The 27,277-nt window shown below is 49.8% G+C and overlaps 1 protein-coding gene across 1 annotated transcript in view; it reads left to right on the top strand.

The window, feature by feature from the left end:
- The window catches only part of LOC139059839 (hydroxylysine kinase), a 345,249-nt gene that overhangs the window by 107,172 nt on the left and 210,800 nt on the right, over positions 1 to 27,277 (top strand). The window contains exon 3 of the mRNA XM_070538251.1: positions 19,057 to 19,195. Within this exon, the coding sequence (XP_070394352.1) occupies positions 19,061 to 19,195 (135 nt within the window). The 5' untranslated portion in view covers positions 19,057 to 19,060. The remainder of the gene's footprint in view (positions 1 to 19,056; positions 19,196 to 27,277) is intronic.

The raw sequence follows: 27,277 nt of genomic DNA, 5'->3' as shown, positions 1-27,277 counted from the left end.
TTTCCGTCATGAGTGTGACTTTCAAGGAGAGGCTGGGTCGGAAAGTTATGTTCCCGTGGAATGATGGTGTGACGTTTCGTGGTGTCAGCGGAGAGTGCCTAGTTCCCCTTGGTATTTGTGTTGCAAGTGTTTTATTCGGAGGAGAAGATCTTAAAACAGAATTTCTCGTACTACCGCGATGCACTCATGATGTGATTCTCGGGATTGACTTTCTTCAGGATTGTGGTGCATCCGTTAACTGTGGCACAGGCGAAATTACTTTGAATAGCGCGCTTCTCGCCACCCTTGCCGACACATCCTTACCAGTGAAAACCTATTGTGTTGTTTCGAACAATTTGCTGATACCGCCTTGGTCGCTCTCCCGTGTCTCTGTCAATTTCGCTGCTGCCGACCTTTCATCGTTTGACGCGCAAGTCCAGCCACTTACGTCGAGCTGCGCAAAGAAAGATGTACTTGTACCACGCTCTGTGGTGAGAGTAGTGGATGGCACCTCAAATTTGTGGGCTTTCAATTGTTCTTGTGTCCCTGCCGTTCTCCCGCGTCATATGAAGCTTGCTGAATTTGACGAGATTACTTATAGCTCCATTACAGTGCTAAGCGAGGAGGAGCAGTCTCATACTAGCGATCCCCAACGAAACATTTCTGAACAGCAGATCCTACGAATGATCAACAAGGCACTGCCCTCACATGAGCGCCGCGCTCTCGCACAAGTATTGTGGGCACATCTTTCTGTGTTCGATTTCACACAAGGCGACAAGCAGGCTTCACTCCCGCGTTCTCGTGCTCGCCACAGAATTGACACCGGATCTGCGCATCCCATTCGGCAAAAGCCTTACCGCGTTTCTGCAACAGAGAGGACAGTTATTGCTGAACAGGTGAAAGACATGCTGCGGAATAATGTCATTCAAGAGTCTTCTAGTCCGTGGGCAGCACCAGTAATCTTAGTAAAGAAGAAGGATGGATCGTGGCGGTTTTGCGTCGATTAAAGGAAACTGAATGCGGTCACCAAAAAAGGATGTGTATCCGCTTCCTAGAATTGATGATATCACCGATTGTCTACATTCCGCTGCCTACTTTTCATCACTGGATTTGCGATCAGGGTATTGGCAGATACCCATGCACCCAGACGATAAGGAGAAAACGGCCTTCGTGACACCAGACGGTCTTTTTGAATTTAACGTTATGCCGTTCGGTCTTTGTAACGCGCCAGCAACATTCGAACGATTCGTGGATACTATCCTCCGAGGACTTAAATGGGAAATTTGTTTGTGCTACCTCGATGATGTGGTGATTTTTGGCAGCACATTGAGTGAACATAACAGCCGTCTCAATCTTGTTCTGGATTGTGTCAAACAAGCCGGCTTGATCCTAAATTCCAAGAAACGTCGTTTCGGAGAAACCGAGACGTTAGTACTTGGGCATCTGGTCGACAAAAACGGTGTGAGGCCAGATCCACGGAAGATTGAGGCAGTCAGCTCCTTCGAAGCACCGAAGTCAGTGCGGGAGTTGAGGTGTTTCTTGGGCCTGTGCTCGTACTTTCGTCGCTTCGTTCCAAGATTCGCCGACGTGGTGTACCCCCTAACATGTCTTCTCCAAAAATCCGTCCCTTTCAATTAGACATCGGCTTGCGACGACGCGTTCCGTCAGCTAAAATTTCTGCTAACGTCAGGGCCCATATTGCGTCACTTCGATGCATCCGCACCTACGGAAGTGCACGCTGATGCCAGTGGCATCGGCATCGGTGCCGTACTTGTGCAACGTCATCAAGGAGCTGAACACGTTGTGGCTTATGCTAGTCGCTCTTTGACTAAGGCGGAACGCAATTACACTGTGACCGAGCAAGAATGCTTGGCAGCTGTTTTCGCTGTCCACAAATTTCGACCTTATATCTATGGACGCCCGTTCACTATCATTACTGACCACCACGCGTTGTGCTGGTTGGTGAATCTCCGTGACCCGAGTGGACGACTGGCACGTTGGGCTCTTCGACTGCAGCAGTACGACTTCGTTATTCCCTACAAGTCCGGGCGTCGCCACGCAGATGCGGACTGTCTCTCCCGCTTTCCTCTGACGACGACGGAGTGTGACGAAGACAATTTTGATGACTGTTTCGCTCCCATTTCTTCTACATTCCCAGACTCGATGACTTTCAAAGCAGAGCAGGAAAATGATATTAGTTTGGAACCTCTATTTCTAGCCGCATCGCGTCCTGGAGCCACCGGTCGATTTTGTGTCCGTGACGGCCTGCTTTACAAGACCAATTATGCGGTTAAAGGAGCACGCTTCCTTCTGGTGGGGCCGCAAAGTCTGCGAACGAACATACTGAGAGCCATGTACAACGATGTAACTTCTGGCCATCTAGGATTCGTAAGAATTTTGAACCGGATACAGGAGCGTTTTTACTGGCCCAAAATGCGGGACACAGTCAAGCACTACGTCGCCAGTTGCGAACAATGTCAACGCTACAAGCGCCTTACGACCGCTCCGCCAGGTCTTCTCCAACCTCTGCCGCCACCTTGCCTGCCATTTGAACAAGTGGGTATCGATCTTCTGGGCCCATTTCCCCGATCATCTAACGACAACCGATGGGTGATCGTATGTGTCGACCATCTGACCCGTTACGCGGAAACGGCGGCCGTACCATCTTCAACAGCTGCGTCCGTTGCGACGTTTTTGCTTCGATTCATTATTCTTCGACATGGTCCCCCCCCCCCCCCCCCCGTGTCATCATTAGCGATCGCGGTCGTCAGTTCGTTGCGGACGCCGTAGAAAAACTGCTTCGTCTCTGCAGTTCGCAGTTCCGTCATTCAACGCCTTATCACCCTTAGACAAATGGGCTCGTGGAACGTACGAACAGAACTCTAAATAACATGCTGGCCATGTACGTATCTTCCGATCACAAGGACTGGGATGACGTACTCCCCTTCATCATCTATGCTTATAGTACTGCAAAGCATGAGACGACCGATTACAGTCCTTTTTATCTCCTTTACGCACGTTCACCGCTAAGCTCCATTGACCCTATACTACCGTTTGACTTTCACAGCGAGTACTCTGTTGCCAAGACGCTTTGTCTTGCCGAAGAAGCCAGGCGTATCGCTCGTCTTCGCACTGTGGCACCGCAAGACCGATCGAAAGAGTGCTATGACAGCCGACATCAGTCTGTCTCGTACGCCAAAGGAGACTTTGTGTGGTTGTGGACTCCGCAACGTAAACGTGGCTTATGCGAAAAGTTTTTACCCCAGTACACGGGCCCATTCGTCATTGTAGATCGCTTGAGTGACTTGACGTACGTGGTGGCACGCTTGACGTCGGCTGGTCGTCGGTCTAGCCGGACCCAGTTAGTACATGTTGCCCGTCTTAAGCGGTTTCACCCAACGTTCTTAGACATACTTCAGTTTCGCAGCTCCGCTTGGGAGATGGCTCCGCTTGGGAGATGGGAACTGCGAACTAGCGGCGCTGCGATTGCGTCTTTCGTCACTTTTTGTTTCGTTTTTGATAGAAGTTGCTCCATTTCTGGTAGATTTCCGGTTTCAATTTTGAGAAGTAGTTATTTCACCGTTCTTAATTTTGAACCTCTTTGTGAAAATTTGTCATATGTGAGCTAGGTATTGTAAATGCGTTTCTGGTAATGAACTTGAAACATGACTTCTGCTTTCACTTCTTGTTTCATGTTGGTTGCGCTGCATCGTCTGTCGTTATCCTTCTCCATTTTGTAGTTGTTGTGTGATGCGTCGTGATTTGTTCTCTTGAAAAGCTTTCTTGAAGAAGCGTTTCCGCGTCTCATGACAGCAAGAAGTTCCCTATGCCGTGCTGTTTTTCCCCCGGCTGCACCAGCAGCCTAAGACACGATGCCGCAGGTCACCATGTTTTCGAACCGCCGCAAGACGCTGGAGAGTTTAAAAGTTGGGAACGCATGCTACAGCAAAAAGACAAACGCCTCACAAACAAATCAAAAGTGTGTGAACTCCACTTTGAGGACGACGACATCTTGAAATACTACGAGCATGTTATGGGTAACAAAGAAATATTGATTCCTCACGGGAAATGGATGCTTGTTCCCGGCCCACTTCTACGGCTCTTTCCTGGGCTGCCTGAGCACATCTCAAAGCCAAAAAATGTGAAGCGAAAGCGACGTCCACCAAAAGAACGAGCGCAAGTGCCGGCAAGTACATAGGGCGAAGCTTGTAGTGATAGCGCTTCAACTTAATCCAAACCTGCTGTTGGGCTTGGAAGAAGGAACTTGAGAAATATGCCCTACACACTTGGTGCTCAACGAGCTCAGGAACGTGACACTGCCTTCTACGCTCTGGAAGTTCGAAATTGTTGAGGACGACGCAACACAGAAGCGATGGGGAATATTTTATATGAGGCAACTGGTAGCCAGGCATCTGCGAGTAATGAAAACTGTTGTACTTGAAGAGGATGATACTTGCTGCATAAACGGCTACAGCAAAATTTACAAGAGGCTATTTCGAGCTGCGACTAGCATTGCAAATGTGGAAAGAATCCTGAGGGAAGCAGAGAGCTTGAACATGTGTGCGGGCGTGAAAGCAGGCAGCGTGACATGGTGACATCAGATAATATGTACCACAAGCAGTGCAATGTACTTACAAAGCAACTTGTCTGCGCGCGTTGTCTCCGTCTACAGAGGAAACTTCGACTGAGCATTGAGGCTCCGAGCGCAACGCTCAAGCAATATCAGAAACTACGCAATGTGAAGAAGAGGATGCTTAGGGCGGCTGCTGCGCATCAAAAGCAAAAGGATGAAATTTTGCCTCTGAAGAAGGCTTTCTGAAATGCCCGATAACAGAATCGAGGAAGCGTTGGCCGAACTTCCTTGCATTTATGACATCGTTTAAAGTGTTGAAAGCAAAGTCTCCGTGTGGCGCGCGGTACAATGCGGACTGGCTTCTGAGCCCTCGAGCATATAAGCTTCAGACATGAATATGCTGCCCTTGCCCTCCGTAAGCCGTCTCACACAAATTCTGAAAGGAATACCATGCAAGTATGGTTTCAATCCTCTCTGCATGGAAGCTGTTGGAAAACAGCTGGGCAACAGAGCAGATGGGAAGAAATTCAGCACACTGATTTTGGATGAAATTAAGTTGCGCCAGGCGTACAATTTCAACAAGTCAACCTTCAAACTTGATGGTTTTGTGGACTACGGTGGTATTTCAAATTAAGGAACTGACCAACTTGCAGATCATGCACTCGTGCTGATGTTCGTACCACTTCTGGAGAGCTGGGTGCAACCGATTGCCACCTAGCTTTGCCACGAAAGGTGCTGCGCCTGGCAGGATTTTAGCAGAGCTGGTGTTGCAAGATGTAATGTAATTGCATAAACATGGTGCTATGGTGATCGCCGTGGTCAGTGACGGAGCTGGGAACAATCGCTCGGTGTGGCAGCAGATGGTAATCAGCGGCAGCGTAACCTCACCTTCTCACAAGATTCCACATACATGCCTGCCTGAGCGCGCGTACCTTTATTTCCTGTGTGATGTGCCACATGCCCTGAAGTGTGTACGCAACCATTTGCTCAAGCACAAATATGGACAGGTGAGCTAGCGTAGTTTATTTCATATATAACCTGTGCTGATTGGCGTTGATAACTCGCAACCACCTCGATGGTCCGAATAAATGTTTTCTCTCTCTCTCTCTCTCTCGCTGACAGAGCAGGCGCAAGCAGCCAGAAAGAGGGCAAAATTGCTTTGAGCAAAAGTAGCTCAAAATTACTTTTTTGTGCACAAAGTAAATAAAAAGTGTCACTGTGTTTGTTGTTTGTTTTGTTCGTCAAAAAGAAAATGAATTAAGCTTTGACATAAATATGTTCATAGTATTTAACTTCTTCCTTGTCACTGCTCACAGATCACTTCCAACTCATTTGCACGTCCCATAATATCCGCGGACAACTATAAAAAATACATGTGTCAATTCAATTTATTAGGCGAAGAAGCGTTGACGGGGGTGGATCAATTCACCACAGCGTTGTCTCAAGCGACTGCTGGGCGTGATGCGTTAATGTCCCTACGTCTGCACAGGCGCTCGCCGTCTTTAATGAATACACATCTTAAGATTAAGCAGCAAAAAACAAAGCCCCTGCTGAAGGGAGCACCGTGGCGCTTTTATATGGAAAAAGTTGGTTGAAAAGCGGAATCGCAGTGCACGACCTCTCATTTGCGGTGTAGTTGCAGCTTCTAAAGACTAGCTAGACATGTCATTCAAAGGTCTTTGGCATAAAATACTGTTCGGGCAGCCAAAACACAGTCGTCGAAGAGCAAACGGCCGGCACAGGCCAGTTGGGGAAAACGACCCACCGCAGAGATGACATCGCAGGAGTAGACGATGCGCGCTGCGTGAGAGATGTGTCACTGCAGCGCCGATAGTGCACAGACACCGTGAAGTCCCCGTTACTTACGCGCGGCAGGTTTGTCACAAAACTCAGACTGCGTATCTAAACTACATTTACCAACGGATAAGCGTTTACAGGCCTGTTGGTGCAAACGACGTGTCGCAGCAGGAGCAGACGACGCGCGGCGCATGACGAAAGACGCGACTGCAGCGCCGGTAGTTTCAGTGACACCCGTTTCGGCCACGTCGGCCAATGGGCTCGCATAGGGAGCTGCGAAACTGAAGTATGTCTAAGAACGTTGGTTTCACCCTACGCTTTCCGAGTGATTTGGACTTGCCCAGCGGGCTTCGTCTGGCAACCGGAGATTGCTACGGCATGAGCCGGGCGAGGAGAAGAAGAAGAAGACGTTAGCGTGTGCATGCGTGTGCAGCCTCGGGACGCCATCTTTACTTCACCATCAATCTCGGTCCTTAAATAAAGCCTGTTTAACTTTAACCGTAATAATAATAATAATAATATTTGGGGTTTTACGTGCCAAAACCACTTTCTGATTATGAGGCACGCCGTAGTGGGGGACTCCGGAAATTTTGACCACCTGGGGTTCTTTAACGTGCACCTAAATCAAAGCACTCGGGTGTTTTCGCATTTCGCCCCCATCGAAATGCGGCCGCCGTGGCCGGGATTCGATCCCGCGACCTCGTGCTCAGCAGCCCAACACCATAGCCACTGAGCAACCACGGCGGGTAAAACTTTAACCGTAACAATATATATATATATATATATATATATATATATATATATATATATATATATATATATATATATATATTGTAACGACGTGGGGTCGACGAGTATGCGTAGCAGCACCGCCAAGAAACGCACTTTATCAGTCGTCCAAGGGAACAACAACAACGTCTTCTTCGTTTCCCCCGCTTCACCTAAACACCCGCGCTACTTCAGCGTCGTCCTCACTGGCGCATACCCGCTGAATTATGGTTCTGTCAAATATAGTTGTGTCATTTGCTCCCCCTTTAGAAAAGATCATCGTCCCGATGATAGAGGCTTGGAAAGCAGCGGTAAAGAACTGCGCAGTCTTGGCAGTCCTCATAGTACGGCTTCATACGCAGCACGTGAACGACCTCGGGTTAATGCCGTCGGCGCTTTGAACAGTGCGAGCTGTCTGGAACGACTTCGTAGTTGACGTCACTGATGCGTCGGAGAACTATGTAGGGCCCGAAGTATTTGCGTAGGAGCTTTTCAGAGAGCCCACGCTGTCGAATAGGTGTCCAGATCCACACTTTGTCGCCGATGTTGTATGTTACGGCTTTGTGCCGAAGACTGTAGCGTCTGGCGTCAATGTCCTGTTGTTCGCGGATTCGCAGACGCGCAAGCTGCCTAGCTGCCTCTGCTCGGTGTGTTATCTGTTCAGCAGCCGTCTCGTTGTCGTCAAATTCATGAGGGAGCATGGCGTCTAATGTTGTTGTAACCTCAAGGCCGTATACGAGACTGAAGGGCGTCTTGCGAGTGGTCTCTTGACGAGCCGTATTGTACGCGAAGGTGACATAAGGTAAAACCTCGTCCCAGTTCCTATGCTCTACATCTACGTACATGCTGATCATATCAGCCAGTGTCCTATTGAGTCGTTCTGTCAGTCCGTTCGTTTGAGGGTGATACGCTGTTGTCTTCCGGTGGGCGGTACCACTTAGACGTAGAACGATATCTAAAAACTGGGCCATGAACGCAGTACCTCTGTCCGTGACGACTACTGCGGGAGCGCCATGCCTTAAAACGATGGATTCCAGAAAAAATCGTGCCGCTTCATCTGCTGTTGCCCGTTGCAGGGCACTTGTCTCGGCACATCTAGTGAGATAATCCGTGGCAACGATTATCCACCTATTACCAGTAGTAGACGTTGGGAAGGGGCCCAGAAAGTCCATGCCTACTTGTGCAAATGGTGTGGCCGGTACGTCAACAGGGTGCAGTAAGCCGGCTGGTTTGACGGATGGCGGTTTACGACGTTGGCAATCCAGACATGTCTGAACGTAACGTTTAACGACCGCAGTAAGTCTCGGCCAGTAGTAATTCTGCCGAATCAGCGCCAATGTGCGAGTGTAGCCCAAGTGCCCAGCAGTCGGCTCGTTGCGGCAGGCGTGTAAGATTTCACGTCGAAGCGGTGATGGAACAACAAGTAAGTAGTTGCTGCCGCTAGGCGAGAAGTTCTTGTAGAGGACGTTGCGACGCAAGCAGTATGATGCCACCCCTCTTGCAAAGAGCCTCGGCACGCTGTTGGTTCGTCCTTCAAGGTAATCAATAAGCGGCAGTAATTCAATGTCATACCGTTGCTGGCGTGAAAGATCGGCAGTATCCACGAGTCCCAGAAAAACCGTGTCGTCATCGTCTTGTGCTGCCGGCTCAACAGGAGACCGAGAAAGGCAGTCGGCGTCTGCGTGCCGTTTTCCCGACTTGTATGTAACAACAAAGTCGAACTCTTGGAGTCGAAGACTCCAGCGTGCGAGCCGGCCGGAAGGATCTTTCAAATTAATGAGCCAGCAGAGGGAATGGTGGTCACTAACGACGGTGAAAGACCGACCATACAAATACGGACGAAATTTCAGAACTGCCCATACCATTGCGAGGCATTCTTTTTCAGTGGTGGAGTAGTTAGCTTTGGCTCGGGATAGTGTTCTACTGGCGTAAGCAATCACTTTTTCGCTGTCGTCCTGCCATTGTACTAGCACCGCCCCTAGACCGACGTTACTAGCGTCTGTATGCAATATCGTCGGGGCTTCCTCATCGAAGTGTGCTAATACGGGAGGAGATTGCATGCGTTGCCGGAGCTCGTGAAATGCCCATTGCTGGTCTTCGCCCCAAGTAAAAGGCATATCTTCTCGGGTGAGCTGTGTTAATGGCCATGCGATACGCGAGAAATTCGCAATACATCGCCGGTAATATGCACAGAGTCCCAGAAAACGTCGCACGGCTTTTTTGTCTGATGGAATCGGAAATTAGCGACGGCGGCAATTTTATCCGGATCAGGTCGGACCCCTTGGCTACTGACGACGTGACCGAGGAACTGGAGCTCATTAAAACCAAAATGGCACTTCTCAGGCTTCAAAGTAAGACCGGCAGAGCGTATCGCTTCAAAAACAGTTTTCAGCCTTCGTAAGTGTTCGTCGAACGTTGCGGAAAAGACAATCACGTCATCCAAGTACACCAGGCATGTTTGCCATTTGAGTCCGGAGAGCACAGTGTCCATTAGACGCTGAAATGTTGCTGGCGCCGAACACAAACCGAAAGGAAGTACCTGAAATTCATAGAGTCCGTGCAGGCGTCACAAAGGCTGTTTTCTCGCGGTCTCTCTCATCCACTTCGATCTGCCAATAACCGCTTTTCAAGTCCACTGAGGAAAAGTAGCACGAGTTTCGCAACCTATCCAAGGAATCATCAATACGTGGCAGTGGATAAACGTCCTTCTTTGTGACCTGATTGAGCTTCCGATAGTCGACGCAGAAGCGCAGGCTACTGTCCTTCTTCTTCACTAAAACTACAGGTGATGCCCACAGACTATTAGATGGTCGAATAACGCCATCTTCTAGCATCGTCTTCACTTGTTTTTGTATTGCTTCGCGTTCCTTTGGGGCCACACGATAAGGGTTTTGGCGGATGGGTCTGGCGTCGACATCAGTAATGATGCGGTGTTTGGTAAGTGGCGTTTGACCAACTCTTGACGCAGAGGAGAAACAGCGCTGGTACTGCTTGATGAGCTCAAGCAGACGGTTCCGCTCAACGGCCGTTAACGTCGGATTAACGTCTACAATAGGTGCAGCTGTGTGGATTGTAGAGGCCGACTCCTGCGCTAAGTGGCAGTCTTGTATTTCTGTCACTTCGTCGAAATAGGCGACAGCAGTGCCTCTAACGATGTGTCGGCGCTCCCTACTAAAATTTGTCAGCAAGAGTTCGGCGCTTCCGTCGATTACATTGATAAGTGCTCTGCCAATAGCCACACCGCAATTCAGTGCTAGCGCACTGATGTGTTGAGCTACTCCAGTCGCGCTTTGCAGGCTGTCACAGCGCACCTGTACGAGAGAGCAACTCCGCGGCGAAAGTATGACGTCGTCCGCGGCAATACGTAAGCGAGGTTGTTGTGGCTTCTCATGGGTGACATTATCTGAACTCGTGGCAAATGTAACGCTTCTGTCACGGATGTTAATCACGGCGCCGTACTCCGGTAGGAAATCCATGCCCAATATAAGTTCTTTACAACACTCAGTAAGGTTGACACTCACTCAGTGAGTACAACTCAGGTACAACACTCAGTGACGAGGTTGACGACGAAGGTTGAACCGGCGATTAAGAGTCGGGCCGTGCATTTCCCGACAGGTGTCATCAACTGACCTCCGGCGGTTCTTATGTTGGGCCCGTGCCATGGTGTCTTCACCTTCCTCAGTTTGTCAACGACCTGTAAGCTAAGGATTGAAAAATGGGAGCCAGTGTCAACCAGAGCGGCTATTTCGTGGCCATCAATGCAAACAATGAGCTCGGCGCTGACGATGTCAGTTACGTCTTTCGTACTTCTATCCGTCGTATTCGTCGTTATGCTGGGTGTCTTTTTCGTCAATGTCGTCTTCACGTCGTCGTTCGTCGATAACGGGGTATGTGGAGCAGTTCGAGTATTGGCAACCTCACCCCCGGAAATCGCTGCGGCTAGTTTCCCCGTCGAGGGCTAGGCGATCTGCCCCTAGTGATGTCGGCAAAACTGCGACGAGTCGGCGAATTGTAGCGCGCCGGAGATGGAGAAGGAGAACGTGGTCGGGGCGTCGTCGTATTTGGTGGCTGACTGTTCACAGGAGCGTCGTTGTAAGCGCGTCGACCGTCGTACGGAGAATAAGCATAGTTGGCAGGAAAGCTTGGGTATTGAGCGGTGCGATAGTTGTTCCATTTGCGGCAAACTCTATAGACGTGTCCAGCTTCACCACAATGGTAGCACACTGGTCGACGGTCGACGGTGCGCCACAAATCGGTTTTCCGACGCTGGTAGTTCGGCTCTCCATGGAGCCAAGGAGTGGCGTGCGCATGTCGAAAATACGGCGTTGTTTGTGCTGGCATGATCGGGGGGGTCGGTAGAGTCGACGAGGGTGACGATGTCGGCTCTAATTGTGGCGTAGGTGGTGTTGTAGTTATGGGAGTCAACAGCGTTGAAGTTGCGTTGAGTGGACGGCGAACAGCTTCCGCATAAGTGAGGCGCCGCGGGACGTTGCCACAGTCTGGCGCTGAAAAAGCTTGCCGGACTTCCTCCCGGACTACATCAGCAACAAAAGATAACGCTGGCGTCGGTTCCGTAGGCGCAACCACAAAGCCGAGCTGCCGAAGCTCTTCTCGCACCACTTCTCGGACAACTTCACGCAGAGACAGGTCGTTACTCGCAGCCAGTACGGAAGTGTTCGCCGTCGAGTTGCCCATGTCAAGCTGGCGGTATCGTTGATGCAGGGCCCTTTCAATGGCTGTAGCCTCTTTTGTGAACTGTGCCACTGTTGTCGGTGGATTTCTCACAAGGCCGGCAAACAGTTGCTCCTTCACTCCTCGCAGGAGATATCGCAGCTTTCTTTCCTCTGGCATGTCTGGGTCTGCCCTACGGAAAAGACGGGCCATGTCTTCCGAGAACATAGCAACACTCTCATTGGGCTTTTGAACGCGGATTTCAAGGAGTCGCTGCGCGTTTTCCCTCCTGTCGATGCTTGTAAAGGTACCCAGCAGCTGTGCGCGGAAGTCGTCCCACGTGGCAAAGCTCCTCTCCCGGTTTACGTACCACGTACGAGCATTGTCCTTCAAATAGAAATAGACACTCGAGAGTTTGTCCGCCGAGCTGGTCTTATGGTTGTACTGGGCGACGCGCTCGAACTGGTCCAGCCAATCTTGGACGTCTTCAAAGGCATCACCATGAAAGCTCTCCGGGACCATAGGATTCTGTAGTGTTACTTGCGATGGAGCTGCGGTGGCCATATTATTTGTAGGAGGCAAACGATTTCTCGAAGTTTTTTGTAGGGGACTGGACTCGGGCGCTAAGCCTAGCAGGCGACGACTGAAGCAGTGGACCGGAGTTTCGATGCACGATGGTGATTCCGGGCTCGATCATCGGCTCCGCGAAGGGATGCCAAGCATGAAGAATACCCAGCACCTCCACCAGTGTAACGACGTGGGGTCGACGAGTATGCGTAGCAGCACCGCCAAGAAACGCACTTGATCAGTCGTCCAAGGGAACAACAACAACGTCTTCTTCGTTTCCCCCGCTTCACCTAAAAACCCGCGCTACTTCAGCGTCGTCCTCACTGGCGCATACCCGCTGAATTATGGTTCTGCCAAATATAGTTGTGTCAATATATATATATATATATATATATATATATATATATATATATATATATATATATATATATATATATATATATATATATATATATATGGAGAGAGAGAGAGAGAGATAGAGACCAGATTGAGTACTATCTCTCCAGAGGGGGGTGGGGGGTGTTAGATATGGAGCTGTTTCCTGCGATTACTTCGAGTTCCCCAAACCACTTCGAAACGCAGCACAGCTAATTGAGGAATGCAGAAGCAGGAAAGCACATTCCAGAGGAGCACCCGACAAGTGCAAACAAGTTTGCGGCCCCCAGGTCGTGCGCCGCCGGGATTAGAAGGGGGCCTCGGACAATGGAGCTCAATCGTCCCCCTCCGGCTTTGAAGAAGGCATTTGCCACCACTGCGGAGCCGTACCACCGGGAGCAGGTGGGCACTCGTGCAATGGAGTATGAGCGCCCCCCCTCCTTCTCCTCCTCGAAAGAAGTGGATTGCAATTCTGCGAGGCAAGAGCGCACCGCGATCAAGTGATCAAGAGAGGAGGACCAGGCGCCGACTCTCTTCGCCGGGTATGACACCATCGCACGGGCGCCTACCATTGGCTGAAAGTGGCGTCATCGGAGCGGACTCTCCCATTGGTCGAACATGACGTGACTTACAGTGCTCGAAGGGTTTATAAGAAGCCTTCCAGAGAGACCGGAATATTCCCTGATTCCCTGATTCACCTCTCTCGAACTTCTTGCCGCGGGCCGCAGCGTCCGAGTTGCTGCCGGCCCGTAATGACTGTACGACTGTTATTTGACGCTCACCTCCCTGTACATAATGTAAAATAAATCTCCCAAGTTTGGTTTTCATCCCGAAGTCCGTCCCACAACCCCTACATCTGGTGGCAGCGGTGGGATCGCCTCCGAATGCAACAGCTGGTGGCAGCGCTACGGAACAACCTTCGTCGAGAGAGATCCTAAGGAACCGGGAAGAGCGAGGAAGAGAGAGCCTTCGTCGAAAGAGGTCCGAAGAAACTGGGAGTAGCGAAGAAGGAGCGAGCCTGCGACCCAGGGAGTCCGGAGGAACCGGGAACAGCGGACGAATGAACCGGATGGCAGGGTGCTGCAACCGTAAGTGAGCGTGTGGTTTTTTTCCTTATGATTCGCCAGACTCAAATGTTGTGTGTTCATTTTGATAATTCTGGGAATCGGCAGTTTGTTGCATTGTGTGTTTGCCCAAATTAATTAAGGAAAACAGTTTTAACCACCTGTCGGGGCAGCTGCCATGGATCTTAGAAGGTTGACGAGGTTGGACTTGTTGGTGTGCGAAGATTTGGGAGTTGAGGCGGACGAACGGATGGAAACGCCAGCTATCATAAAGGCGATTGAAGATAGTGGCAATGATGATAAAAGCATTGAGCTTGCTTGGGAAGTGATACAGGAGCCACGGGAGCGCGAGCGTCGTGTATGTGTGCGGGAGCGTCGTGAACTTAGGAGTGAACATAAGCGTGAAGAACGCGAGAATGAACGGAAGCATGAGCTTCAAGAACTTACTCTTAAGTGTGAGCGTCGCGATCGTGAGTATCAGGAACGTAAGCTTGAGCGTGAGCAAAAGTATGCGAGAGAGAAGGCAGCACTGATCAAAGAGATACAGTATTGTGATCAGTTATTGGCACAGAGACAACGGCTGTCTGAGAATTCTGTAGGTAGTACAGAGTGAAAGAATGAGGAAGTATCTAGTGGATTTTCGCCAAAAGCCGACCAAAAGAGTAGTGCCTGTGAGATTAGCTGCAGATTCATAAGTGAAGGGAAAAGGCTAGCTGCTAACGATGCCTTAGTGGCAACAGAGGCCGTTAAAGGCCGCAAGGAGAGCGACGAGCCTGCTGTGCCAACAGATGACTAGAGACAGCTAGGCCAGCTGCGAACAAATTGGCACAGTTACCGTGTGTGTGCGTCGCTGATAATGTTAGCGAGGTTGCTAGCGAAGAAAAGGGTACTTCTGACCCGACAGAAGCGAGCACCCATGTCAGGCGAGATGTGCGTGCAGAAGTGAAGTGCGAGCTGAGCGATGCAGTTGAGGGTAATTCTCAGGATTGCGAGCTGCGTAGCTCAAGAGATTACAACTGCATTGTTCAGGGATCGGTGCGGCTCTCCGCCAGTCTAGATGGCCTAGATAGGGATGATTCAGTTGTTAATCATTCGGACTGTGCGCGTGAGACAGCGAGCGATACCGACGGGCTGTGTGCCGATGCACATCGTGAGCTGGGCGATGTAGTAGAGGGCAGTTCGCAAGAGTGCGAGTTGTCTAACTCGAGTAAAGCCTGCTGCATTGTTCCAGAGTCGGTTGGGCTGTCCGCCAGTCGAGGCAAAGTGAGAGTAGATTTAAATGTAAATCACTCAGACTGTGCGGGTAAGAGACCGATCCGGGCCGACGAAATGTGTACCGGCCAGCACGAGGCACGAGAAGGCGACATGGAGGCGAGTGCAAAGAGAAAGCGCCGTAAAAAGAAGCGCGGTAAAGACCGAAAGACGGTAACTAATGTAGCGCCGCCAAAAATGGCGAGAACCCCAAATGGGCAGGGCGCGAGGAGAAGAAAGGTGCGGTCGTCACTGACGATGTTGATGCATCCTAAACGTTCGAGCCACAGGTCAAAGGGGGACCGCGAAGCATGTTCTGCACGGACGCGGACAAAGGGCACGGGGCAGTTAAACTCCTCGTCGTTCCGTAGTTCTTTTCAAAGCTCAGCGTGCAGTTCGAAGAAACGCAAGGTGGCAAGACGAGACCAGGTGGGGAGTATACCGACGCGGTCAATCGAGTTCGTGTTGAAAGCGGGGTGCGAGGACGCAAATTGGCAGGAGACCGTAACGTCTTGGGGGAGCTGATAGTGAATCAGCCCTCTTGTTGTCTCTCGGCGGCCAGAATAGCTTTGAAACTTCGACCACCCCGGGTTCGACTCAAAGTATGAGTCAGACGTAAGCGTTTGGAAAGGGAGGCCAAGAGCCCTTCCGTAGAAATGAAACGTGTTATTTTGTTTTATTTTTGAGCATCGGAAAGTTTTCGCGATTTGAAACTGGGATTTCTTTCAATGTGTAAGGTTTGAGCTTTGTTTGTTTTCGTTTGAGAAAAGCTCCGAGATTTGAAAGACGCGTTTGTGTAAACATGTAGTCTCGCGAGATGCTCATTAATAAGTAGATAGGCTTTTTTTGTGTGTGTGAGTAACCTGAGGGTCAAGGTTATTGTTGAGAGGCCTATCGTAACGCGCGTGTGTGTTATTTAACCTTCTTTCTTTTAAGTGTTGAATTTTCTAAGGTTAAGCGCGTAGATTTTCAGTGATTGCATGATTTGCACGGAGAAGCGTTCTTAGTTCCATTAGCGCGTGTCCTGTGTGGACGGAAGGAAGCAGACTTTATGACTGGGTTGCTAGTGTGTGTGGAGGGCAGCCGTATTCTGTCTTCTCTTATAAGTACGCGTGGAACGAGTTATTAAAAGACGGATCAGTTTAAGGGTTCTGCGGAGTGTGTAAGTCCCGCAAGTTTAATTGTTCGTTTAAGTCACGTGTCCTGTAGGACTTTCAGGGAAGAAACGTGAGTAAGCGTAAATGAAAAGTTTGCCTACAACGCAAGTACGCGTTCTGTTTAGTGACCACAAGGCTAGTGCGCTTGTGATTACGTACTTGTGAGGTTGACCAGATTGTTCAGTGGCACCAATACGTGCGATAAGTACGCCACTGCGATAGATTGGAAACATGCTGTTCGTGTAGTTAGGCCACTTAAGTTATGTTCGGCTGTTTTCATTTGTTGTTTGCATCGTCAACGACCCTTTTGTTTTGCAACAACAATAGTACTCTGGTCTTGTCGGCAATCGAGGAGAAATGCATAGCTGTTTGGAAGGGTGGTTACAACTGATTTGTCAAAATTGGGGAACTAAAAGATCAGGGTTGATTTTGACTCAGTAATAGCCTGGCGAGTCAGGGGTGAAGAGCCTGCGCTTACGCGTGGTGCAGCGCTGTGTTGTTTGGTTTGTTTGACGTATGTTCTCCAGGGCCCAGGATCCCGAGGGTTGTCAAACGAGGCTCGACCCCAGTACCCTGCAGCTTCTTTCAGCGTTCCTCATGGCCAGCGAATTGAGTTCACCGGCCATTCAGAACAACCGGGGCGAGGACTAGCTGTTAGATATGGAGCTGTTTCCTGCGATTACTTCGAGTTCCCCAAACCACTTCGAAACGCAGCACAGCTAATTGAGGAATGCAGAAGCAGGAAAGCACATTCCAGAGGAGCACCCGACAAGTGCAAACAAGTTTGCGGCCCCCGGGTCGTGCGCCGCCGGGATTAGAAGGGGGCCTCGGACAATGGAGCTCAATCGTCCCCCTTCGGCTTTGAAGAAGGCATTTGCCACCACTGCGGAGCCGTACCACAGGGAGCAGGTGGGCACTCGTGCAATGGAGCATGAGCGCCCCCCCCTCCTTCTCCTCCTCGAAAGAAGTGGATTGCAATTCTGCGAGGCAAGAGCGCACCGGGCTCAAGTGATCAAGAGAGGAGGACCAGGCGCCGACTCTCTTCGCCGGGTATGACACCATCGCACGGGCGCCTACCATTGGCTGAAAGTGGCGTCATCTGAGCGGACTCTCCCATTGGTCGAAAATGACGTGACTTACAGTGCTCGAAGGGTTTATAAGAAGCCTTCCAGAGAGACCGGAATATTCCCTGATTCCCTGATTCACCTCTCTCGAACTTCTTGCCGCGGGCCGCAGCGTCCGAGTTGCTGCCGGCCCGTAATGACTGTACGACTGTTAATTGACGCTCACCTCCCTGTACATAATGTAAAATAAATCTCCCAAGTTTGGTTTTCATCCCGAAGTCCGTCCCACAACCCCTACAGGGGTTAACCGCACACAATCTGATCAACTATGTGATCCTGGACTTCTCTGATCTCTACGGCGAGCTGCACATGTGATCCATTGCGTAGTGCTTAGAGTACACTCTGTAGGGCTGCCTTGGAATCACAGAAGATTGGCCATGCATGGGGTTGTTCCTCCTTAATGAAATGAAGAGCCGCACGCAGAGCTACTAGCTGTCGTTGATGATACATATGATGCTTTTAGCTGTATTTAGACAGATCTTGCTGGTTTCACCACAGCGACAGCTGAACTTGTAGGTCGATATAAACATGTACGCGGCCACTGTGCACCTCGTGTAAATGTCCTAATGTGACCTACTTCAGGTCAAACGACAGCATGTTAGCTTTCTTCGTGATTCCTGGATGGTGAGACATATATTAGAAGCAGCCAACAAACAGGCACCAAGGACAATACAGGGAAAATTGTACTAACTAAATTAAAGAAATGATAAATTAATGGAAATTAAAGTGGGTGGAAAAGCAGCATGCCGCATGTGGGGATCGATCCTACGTCTTCGCGTTACGCGTGAATGCTCTGCCAATTAGCTATAATGGCGCCATTTTCCCATCCCCGTTCTGAGGGATTTATGTGTTACTACTATAACTAACCCTGGGAGTATTCTAGTTCTAGAAGTAACACATAAATACCCCAGAATGTGTATGGGTAAACGGCGCCGCGGTAGCTCAATTGGCAGAGCATTCTACGCGTAATGCGAAGACGTGGGATCGATCCTTATCAGCGGCAAGTTGCTTTTCCATCCACTTTAACTTTCATTAATCTATAATTTCTTTAATTTACTTAGTAAGTACAAGTAATTTTGCTTGCCTTGGCCTCGGTGATGTTGTTTGTTGGCTTCCTCTGATATAATTAATAAAATTGTGCCCTCAATTAATCTTCTTTGTTCTCGCTTATTGCATAACGCGTTTCTGCAATCCGACAACATTGATACCTTCAAGTAGCATGTGTGGGTTTATTGAGCAGTTGCCTTTACCCAAAAAGAACACGTACACGTGATACCTGCGGTAGAAAGGATGTTCCACATCCGCCGCTTAGGTTTGTGAGTAGTGGCGCTGTCTAACAGGTTTCTTGTCCGAGGGTTAGTCCCAGGGTTAGTCGCAGGGTTAGTTGTAGTAGTAGCACATGAATACCCAGGAGAGTGCGTGAGAAATCGTGCGAGTGTTTAATATATGTCATTTTAATGTATAACATTTTAGCTTTTAGATGTGGTATGAGAGTCGGGAGTATGTAGCGGTATAACTACTAGAACGCTTACAAAATATGACATGTGAAACGGCGACTATATTGTCCTGCTTTAGTTGTAAAGAAATATGTGCTGAATTGCAGGCAGAAATAGGAGCGTTAAGCTTTTTACCTTATTTCACATTCATTACACAACGTGTGCGCTAAGAAATAGGAGCGAGCGGTAAGAGAAAAACGTGGCACAGCCGGCCCCGTCTGTGCCTCTTTGCAGGGAGATGTTTGTGGAGCAGCCGATCAAGCCGTGGCTGGACGTTCAGCGGGCCGCCCTTTTGACCAGGGAGGAATTTGGCTTCACCGCCCACACCATCACTGAGCTAATCAGCTACGACGACCGGAACTTCAAAGTCCAAGTAAGGCGTGTTAGAGATGCTTTCTGAGGCAGGGATGATGGTTTTGAACCGAACCGTAACTGATACGAAAACTGGACGTGAACGGTTATTTTGAGTCTTCAGCTGAACTGCAACCAAAGAGAAGCCAATTATCGTTACCGCTATCTTGGAAGCAAACGCAGACTGGGGGATTATTGGAACAACCACCCCGAACCGCTCTAATAGACATTTGAGAAGTTCCCTCTCTGCCACTGCACATCAGACAGCGTACTGCTGCGGTGTTTGCGTAGCGCACGACAGTAGGAACGACAGGGACGAGTAAAGAGTGCTACAGTGACGCTCTTCATTTGTCTCTGTTCTTCCTACTTTCGTGCTCTACGCGAACACCACCGTTATGAACCACGACCAACTCGCCCAACCCTCTGCCATCATACAACCGCCATTCGTCGCAAACCAATGCTCTGCTCTCTGCGCATTTAATAATAATAATAATAACAACAATAATCAGCCTATTTTATTTCCACTGCAGGACAAAGGTATCTCCCTGCGACTCCAAGTAGCCCTGTCTTCCGCCACCCGATTCCAACAAGCGCCCGCGAACGTCCTAATTTCATCGCTCCACCTAGTCTTCTGCCGTCCTCGACTGCGTTTCCCTTCTCTTGTTACCCATTCTGTAACCCTAATGGTCCAATGGTTATCTAACTTACGCATTACATGACCTGCGCATTCTTTTCTCTTAGGGGGCACGACACCACTCGGCACACCATGCTGATCCACAAATTGTTCCAGCTGCTGCTATGCTGGCCTCTTGTCTTCCCTTGCCCATTACCGGACCCGTTACGATTGCCGACGCCATCGACTGTCAACGAAACTGAACCCGTCACCGCCAACCAACCCTTCTTCGCCACCTTTTCTTCTGGATGTCTAGTTCCAGCGCGCACGGAAGTGCCCGTCTGGCAACACTACGCCTCGCCTCAGGGGACCGCACCAAGCACTACTTAACAAGGAATGGAATGGCGCCTGCGTGGGGCACGACACCGCTCGGCACCATGCTGATGCCCGAATCGATCCAGGTTTCTTACCTCGACATTTCAAAATATTTTCGTGGTAGTGACCGCTTTTTCATTGCGATGTCTTGCCCCTTCCATGCAAATTGGCGCATTGTGATTTGGTTATGTAGTGACATGATTGCTTTTGAAGTGCTTTCGGAATTTATGCAGTTATTGTCAGGTGATGTCGAGTTGAAGGCAGGCCCACCTGATGCTACAGACATCGCCCCTTTGTTAGAGACAATTCTAGTAGAAATCGTAGAAATACGAGCATTTCAAGCAAACCAAGACAATATATTGTCGTCCCTTCAATCACGCCTAACACAGCTGGAATGTGTTGTAGCGGGTGGCAGAGTGACGGAGACGATCCAAGAGCACGTACCGCACTGTTTTATTTCAGCGACAGCGATCTAGATATATAGGCTGCTTGCCTATGACGTAACATAAAAAGAACGAATCATGTTTGACACGTGTGGCACAGCACTTCATATCACTTCTCCCTTTCTTTAAAACTGCAGTCTTTGCACGGGTCTTCGTTGTCGGGTAGACCTCCGTAAGACGGGTGGACTTGGGGGAGAGAGCCTGTTCGGCTGGGACGGACGTTGGAGGTGTTGTCGAAGGAACAGGCGCAGCGCCACTTGCTTCTGGAGTGGCCACGCTGCACCGGGCTTCTGGCGTTGGCGTGGGCCGATGCTTGTTGTCCGAGCTGGGTTGAAGCGAGTCGGACGCCTCCGCTTTTGGGGTCACGGGTGACACAGGCACGCGACGGAAAATTTGGTCGAAGTGACGTCTGGCTAGGCCATCTGGAGTGTCGACCGTTACAAGGCGTGAACCCTCTATGCTCTTGACGATGCCTGGACGCCAACGCTCCCCTTGGCCAAAGTTGCGCACCCACACCTGGTCGCCGGACTGGAATCTGGGAGGCTGCGAGTAACTTTGAGGTAGAGAAGGAACGCAAGTATCCAAGCGCGAACGAATTTGGTAGTTCAGCAGCATCTCTGAAGGAGACTTGCCGCACGGTAGTGGGGTACGTCGATAGCCTAGGAGCACTCGCGCTAGCTTTGTTTCGAGATCGTTTACCATCGAGTGCTTAAGAAGGCCATCCTTTATTGTGCGGACCGCACGCTCTGCGAGACCATTAAATTGTGGGTGGTACGGCGCACTACGTAGATGAGTTATGTTGTTGACAGTCATGAACTGGGAAAACTGCTGACTTGCAAACTGAGGCCCGTTATCTGATACAACTGTTTGCGGCAAGCCAAAACGCGCAAACAATTGTCGAAGCCGCGCACTTGTGACTTCTGTGGTCGCCGACTTGACGGGAAGTGCCTCAATCCATTTAGTATGAGAGTCGACGACTATCAACAGCATGCGTCCCTCTATCGGTCCGGCGTAATCAATGTGAAGCCTTGACCACTTGGTTCCAGTTTCTGACCAACAGATAGGAACCTGTCGGTGGGGCATTGGCTGAGCTTGTACACATGAGATGCACGAACGTGCGAGGCTTTCGATCTCGCCATCCAACCCAGGCCACCAGAACAGCGTCCGAGCCAGTCTTTTCATCGCAGATGCACCCTGGTGTGACCGATGTAGCTCAGCGAGCATGGAGACTCGCGCTTTGCGGGGTACGACAATGCGATGACCCCAGTAGAGCAGGCCTTCTACGCTTGACAGCTCCAGTCTTCTGCAAAAACAAGGTTGAAGGTGATTGTGACACGGTGACAAGCGTTTAGGCCATCCATTCAGTACAAAGTGCTGCACAACGCTAAGGTTTTCATCTCCGTTCGTCAGCGCCCCTATGGCATCCGCTGGCACGAACGAGCTGTCAAGGGTCCCTGAAGACAACACGTATTCTGGTAAGGTGCCCGATCGACAAACGTCTGTTAACGGCACGGGTAGGCGGCTGAGTGCGTCCGCGTTGGCGTTTTCCTTGCCGGCCTTGTACTCTATGCGGTAGCTATATTGGCTTAGAAACAGAGTCCATCTCTGAATACGTGCCGACGCCATTGTGGGGCACAAGTCGATCTTCTCGTAGAAGTTCCACCAGTGGTTCGTAGTCTGTGACCAATATAAACTCGCGGCCCAGCAGGTAGTCTCGAAACTCCGAACACCAGTGTGAGCGCTTCCTTCTCGAGCTGAGAATAATTATTTTTCGGCGTGTGTTAACGTGCGTGAACGGAAAGCAATTGGCTTATCCAATTGTCCAATTCGGTGCGAGATTACGGCACCTAAACCCGAAGGTGACGCATCGCATTCCAAACGCACTGGTTGGTGGGGATCGAAATACGTCAGAACAGGCGAACTCAGAAGTGTTTGTAGAGCAACCTTGAGATATGAATTTTCCTGCGCCGTTCCCCAGTGCCATTGATGCTCTTTTTCAAGCAAAAGATACAACGGTGCCAGCATCGTTGACATGTGTGGCAAGAACCGGTGATAATAAGTCAACAGACCCAAGAAACAGCGCAGTTCGCTCACATTCGTAGGCCGTGGCGAGTCGCGTATTGCTGCTAGGTTCTTTTCAAGCGGATGCAAGCCGTCTTTGTCAATGCGATGGCCGAGGTAGACGATTGAGTCTTTGCGAAAAATGGCATTTTTCGGCCTTCAGCTTGATACCATTTTCTTGAAGCCTGCGCAAAACGTCCCGAAGCACTGAGCCATTATCGCCTTGACGTTCCGCTATCAATACATCGTCCAAATACACCTGCACGGCTGGAATACCGGCCAGGACCGTTTCCATGCGCCGCTGAAACATCGCGGAAGCCGAGGCAACTCCAAACGGAAGACGGTTGTAGCAGAACAACCCCTTGCGAGTGTTTATCACGGCCAACTTCCTCGCCTCCACATCCAATGGGAGTTGGTTATATGCATCCTTAAGGCCCAGTGTTGTGAAAAATGATCCCCCACGTAGCGACGCGAAAATGTCTTCAATGTTTGGTAAAGGGTACTGCTCAGTTATGCACGCAGCATTGATTGTGGTTTTGAAATCGCCGCAGATGCGAAGGGAACCGTCTTTCTTCAGTACTGGCACGATTGGCGCCGCCCACTCAGAATGTGCTATGGGCGATAATATGCCTTGCTCCACTAAACGGTCCAGCTCAGTTTCCACTTTTTCACGAAGAGCATAAGGAATTGACCGCGCCTTGTGGAACTTCGGTTGCGCGCCTTCTCGAATGTGGAATTTCACAGGTGGCCCCTGAATGTTTCCAAGTCCTGGCTCAAAAAGGGCAGGAAACTCGGTCCTGAGGCTGTCGGGATCTGCTGAAGTCGACTGAACCGTAGCGAGAAACCCCGACGGCAAAAGCGAGAACGCTTGGATTAAGTCCCTTCCGCAAAGGCTGGGACCCGAGCAGCCTGTAACTATCAGTGTGGCAGGTACAGTCTTCCCCGCAAAATTGGCTTCAAGGTGCAGTTCACCGACAATGGGTAGCTTGCCCGAGTAACAGTTGAGCGTGTGTTTGCATTTCGATAAGCGTGGCCAACTCAGACGGTGCTTTAGATACACCTCCTGCGGAATGATAGAAAACGGTGATCCCGTACAATAATCATGTTCAAGGGCACGCCACCCCAGCGGATAACTCTGCGGAACGCCTGGAGCAAAGATTTCTTTTCCCGTGATTCCTGCAATGTGAAGACTGATGAAACATCGCCTTCCTCCGTTTCGGATACAGAGCTCTCATAATGAACTGCGTTAGCGACGCCATCGCGCCTACGACCAGCCCGGAGCCCCGACTGGGAGCGGCATTTTCTTGCGAAATGACCAGTCTTCCGACAGCGAAAACACTGCTACTTTTTGTGCGGACAGTCGCTTGCTTCGTGATCGTAGTTTCCGCAGCTTGCGCACTCAGTATGGCTTTGCTTACCTTTGGCTAAAGTCTGATATCGGCGCGATTTACTCGCTACAGTGCACACCGCTGCCTCATTATCGGGTCTAGTCACGGCGCTTACTTCCAGTGCGGCTGTCTCTGCCACTATGGCAATCGTTGCAGCTTGGGCAAGTGTGAGCTCAGTTTTTTCAAGCAGCGTCTGCTGCCCCGCATGATTTCGGATGCCGCACACAATGCGGTCCCGTAACATACGATCCAAACTGGTGCCGAAGTGACAATTATCCGCAAGCTTGCGTAGCTCAACAACATAGTCCCGGACAGATTCGCTTGCAGCCTGATCCCTTGTAAAGAACTTGTAACTTGCGGCAACCTCATTAGTCTTCGGCGCATAGTGGTTATTTAGGATAGTAAGTGCGTCCTTGTAACTCAGGGCGTTTACTTCTGGGGGGCGCACTGTGCAGCAAGAACGCCTATCGTCTTCGTTGATAGCGTCGAACCCAAGAGCGCCCTTTTCTTATCATCTGTCTTAATATCATTTGCTTCAAAAAATGCCTCCAGTCGAGTCAAGTAAATATCCCACTTATCTTGATTTTCGTCGAAACTTGGGGTACCGAGGTTCGTAGCCAGGGCCATGACCGCCGATGCTCCGTAGACTCGATTACTTTCAGTACCCAGCAGGACTCCCAGCGCTACCGAGACGCCGCTGTTCGTGGCGGGGGCTCCGCGGGGTGGTCACCCTCGTCGCCACTGTTGTAGCGGGTGGCAGAGTGACGGAGACGATGCAAGAGCACGTACCGCACTGTTTTATTTCGGCGACAGCGATCTAGATATATAGGCTACTTGCCTATGACGTAACATAAAAAGAACGAATCATGTTTGACACGTGTGGCACAGCACTTCATATCAGAATGCACCAGACAAACACCAGGCAATCATACTTCAACATCCCAAACAACTCAGACCCGCAACGATATTGCAGCCCTAAAAACTGCAAGCATAAGTACTGGTAATAGGATTCGACGAAATCACCTTCTATTCATAGGATTAGACGACTGTGTCGGTGAGTAATGGAAGGAGTCCGAAGATTTGGCATTGTGCATTGTGCATACTGGCATTGTGCGCAGATAATCTAAACATTAAATTAGAACCGAACTCTATTGAGCGAGCGCACCGAATCGGTAAATTTTGCGAATCAAAGAAGCGGCCTATCATTGTAAAGTTCACCTATCACAAGACAAAAGACAACATTCTGTCTCATGGACGAAAATTAAAAGATACCAGCTACGCCATGAGAGAAGACTTCGAGGCTACCACGGGTGTGTGTCTATAAAATGCGATAAAAACAGTTTTTGGCATTTGTGACTGACCACCTAATAAACAGCAAGCTTTCATTGATTTGCTGTCCCAATCCTTGGCAAACATTAAACTCAAGCTGCCGAATGCACTGCTTTTTCTTTTTGGAGATTTTAATTGCCCCCAGATTAACTGGAGTATGCTGTCTGCATCAACAGGGACCTTTCCTACCGAAGCCAAACAATTTCTTAAAGTTACAGAAGATTTCAACCTCCAGCAGGTGATAGCATGTCCCACCAGAGGCGATAACATACTCGACTTCCTTCTTACAGGTCACCCGGACGACATATCAGTCATTACCGCGATACCTGGCTTCAGCGATCATTGTCTCCTGCACGCTTTTATACGTTTCCCACGGCGTAAGAAATCATCTACCCAAAACCTAATGTCTGACTACCGGAGAGGTAACTATGAGGCTATAAACAGTGGAGTAGAGTCATTTTAGCCGAAATTTCAGACCACTTTCTCGTAACGCTCAGTCAACTCTAACTGTGAGCTATTTAGAAACATAATGTTAAACCTAAAATACAAGTACATGCCCACTATTGGTGTAAAATCAGATTATAACAACCCTTGGTTCACTAAACGTGTAAAATATCTTCCTAAACGTAAAAAAAAACGTCTCTACAGGAAAGCAAATCAAAGGAATAACACTGCACGTGCGTAAAACTGTATATTCAGGAGGTCATTCAAGCCAAAAATAAATTTAACAGACACGATCTACTCTCCATTTTTCAATCAAATCCAAATAAATATTGGCGCATGCTCTCCACTAAAGACAGATCTAACACAATCGCACTCGTTGACCTCGATGGTGAACCTATTCCGAATGATGAATGCGCAACCGCCCTAAAACTACTTGTGTAATACTGCTCCCATTCACGTACCTGACCGGCGCATACTTACTGCTTCAGTGCAAACTGTCCCAGACGTAGACATTTACCCGGAGGGCATATTTAACCTAATCAATAGTCTTAAACCATCATGTTCCGCTGGCTGTGATGGTATAAGTAGTAAACTTCTAAAGAACATCCCTCATGTATCAGCACAAATACTCGGCGTACTATTCAAACAATCGCTAGAAACTGGGACCGCTCCCGGAGACTGGAAGATAGCTAATATTGTCACGTGGTAGGGACGGTGAAGAAGGCAGAAAAACTTTGATTAACGAAACTAGCGTTTTATTGGGAGAACTTAAAGCAGCCTACACTCAAAGGACGATAGCGGCGAATATTGACACGTGTACTTATCTTAATCGGGCGACCACGTTTCGCCGCTTAACAACTGTAATCGCACAGCGAGGGACGCACCTGAATGTATCCGATGTTTCTGGAAAGTTATCGATGCTTCTACCTTTCTGTCTGTTGTCGCCGAACCTTGTGTTATCTGATTTCATCGCGTAACGCGAATGCTATAGAACTTTGTGGAAGGCACACGGGTCCGAACGATTAGTCTGGAACATTCGACGACTGCTCTATAAAAGCCGACGCACTTGACCCGCTGATCAGATTTTCGACGATCGCCGACTGTGTTCGCGAACCCTCCCTCGTACTGTGAAAGACAAAACTAGCTTTTATTGGGCGAACCGCCCAATAAAAGCTAGTTTTGTCTTTCACAGTACTGCTACTGTGTTCTTTCTTCACCGTCACTACCACGTGACATCTGGTGGTGGTGCTAGTGCGTTCATGTACCGAACGCCCCCGCAAAGCCGCGATCCAAGCCCGAAGCCCGAGGACAAAACCGACACCGCCCAAGACCAGCGTGCTAGCCGCAGACTGCAAGGACTGCCCCCAGAGCACGGACTTCTACCTGAGGCGACAAAGAAGATCGTGGTCAAGACAACCTCAATGGCTGCCCCAGCGTCCCCCGTTATCTTA

The sequence above is a fragment of the Dermacentor albipictus genome, chromosome 5, assembly GCF_038994185.2.
Source record: "Dermacentor albipictus isolate Rhodes 1998 colony chromosome 5, USDA_Dalb.pri_finalv2, whole genome shotgun sequence".
NCBI lineage: Eukaryota > Metazoa > Arthropoda > Arachnida > Ixodida > Ixodidae > Dermacentor > Dermacentor albipictus.
Note: the sequence above shows the minus strand (reverse complement) of the source record. Positions and strands in the feature narration are given on the sequence as shown.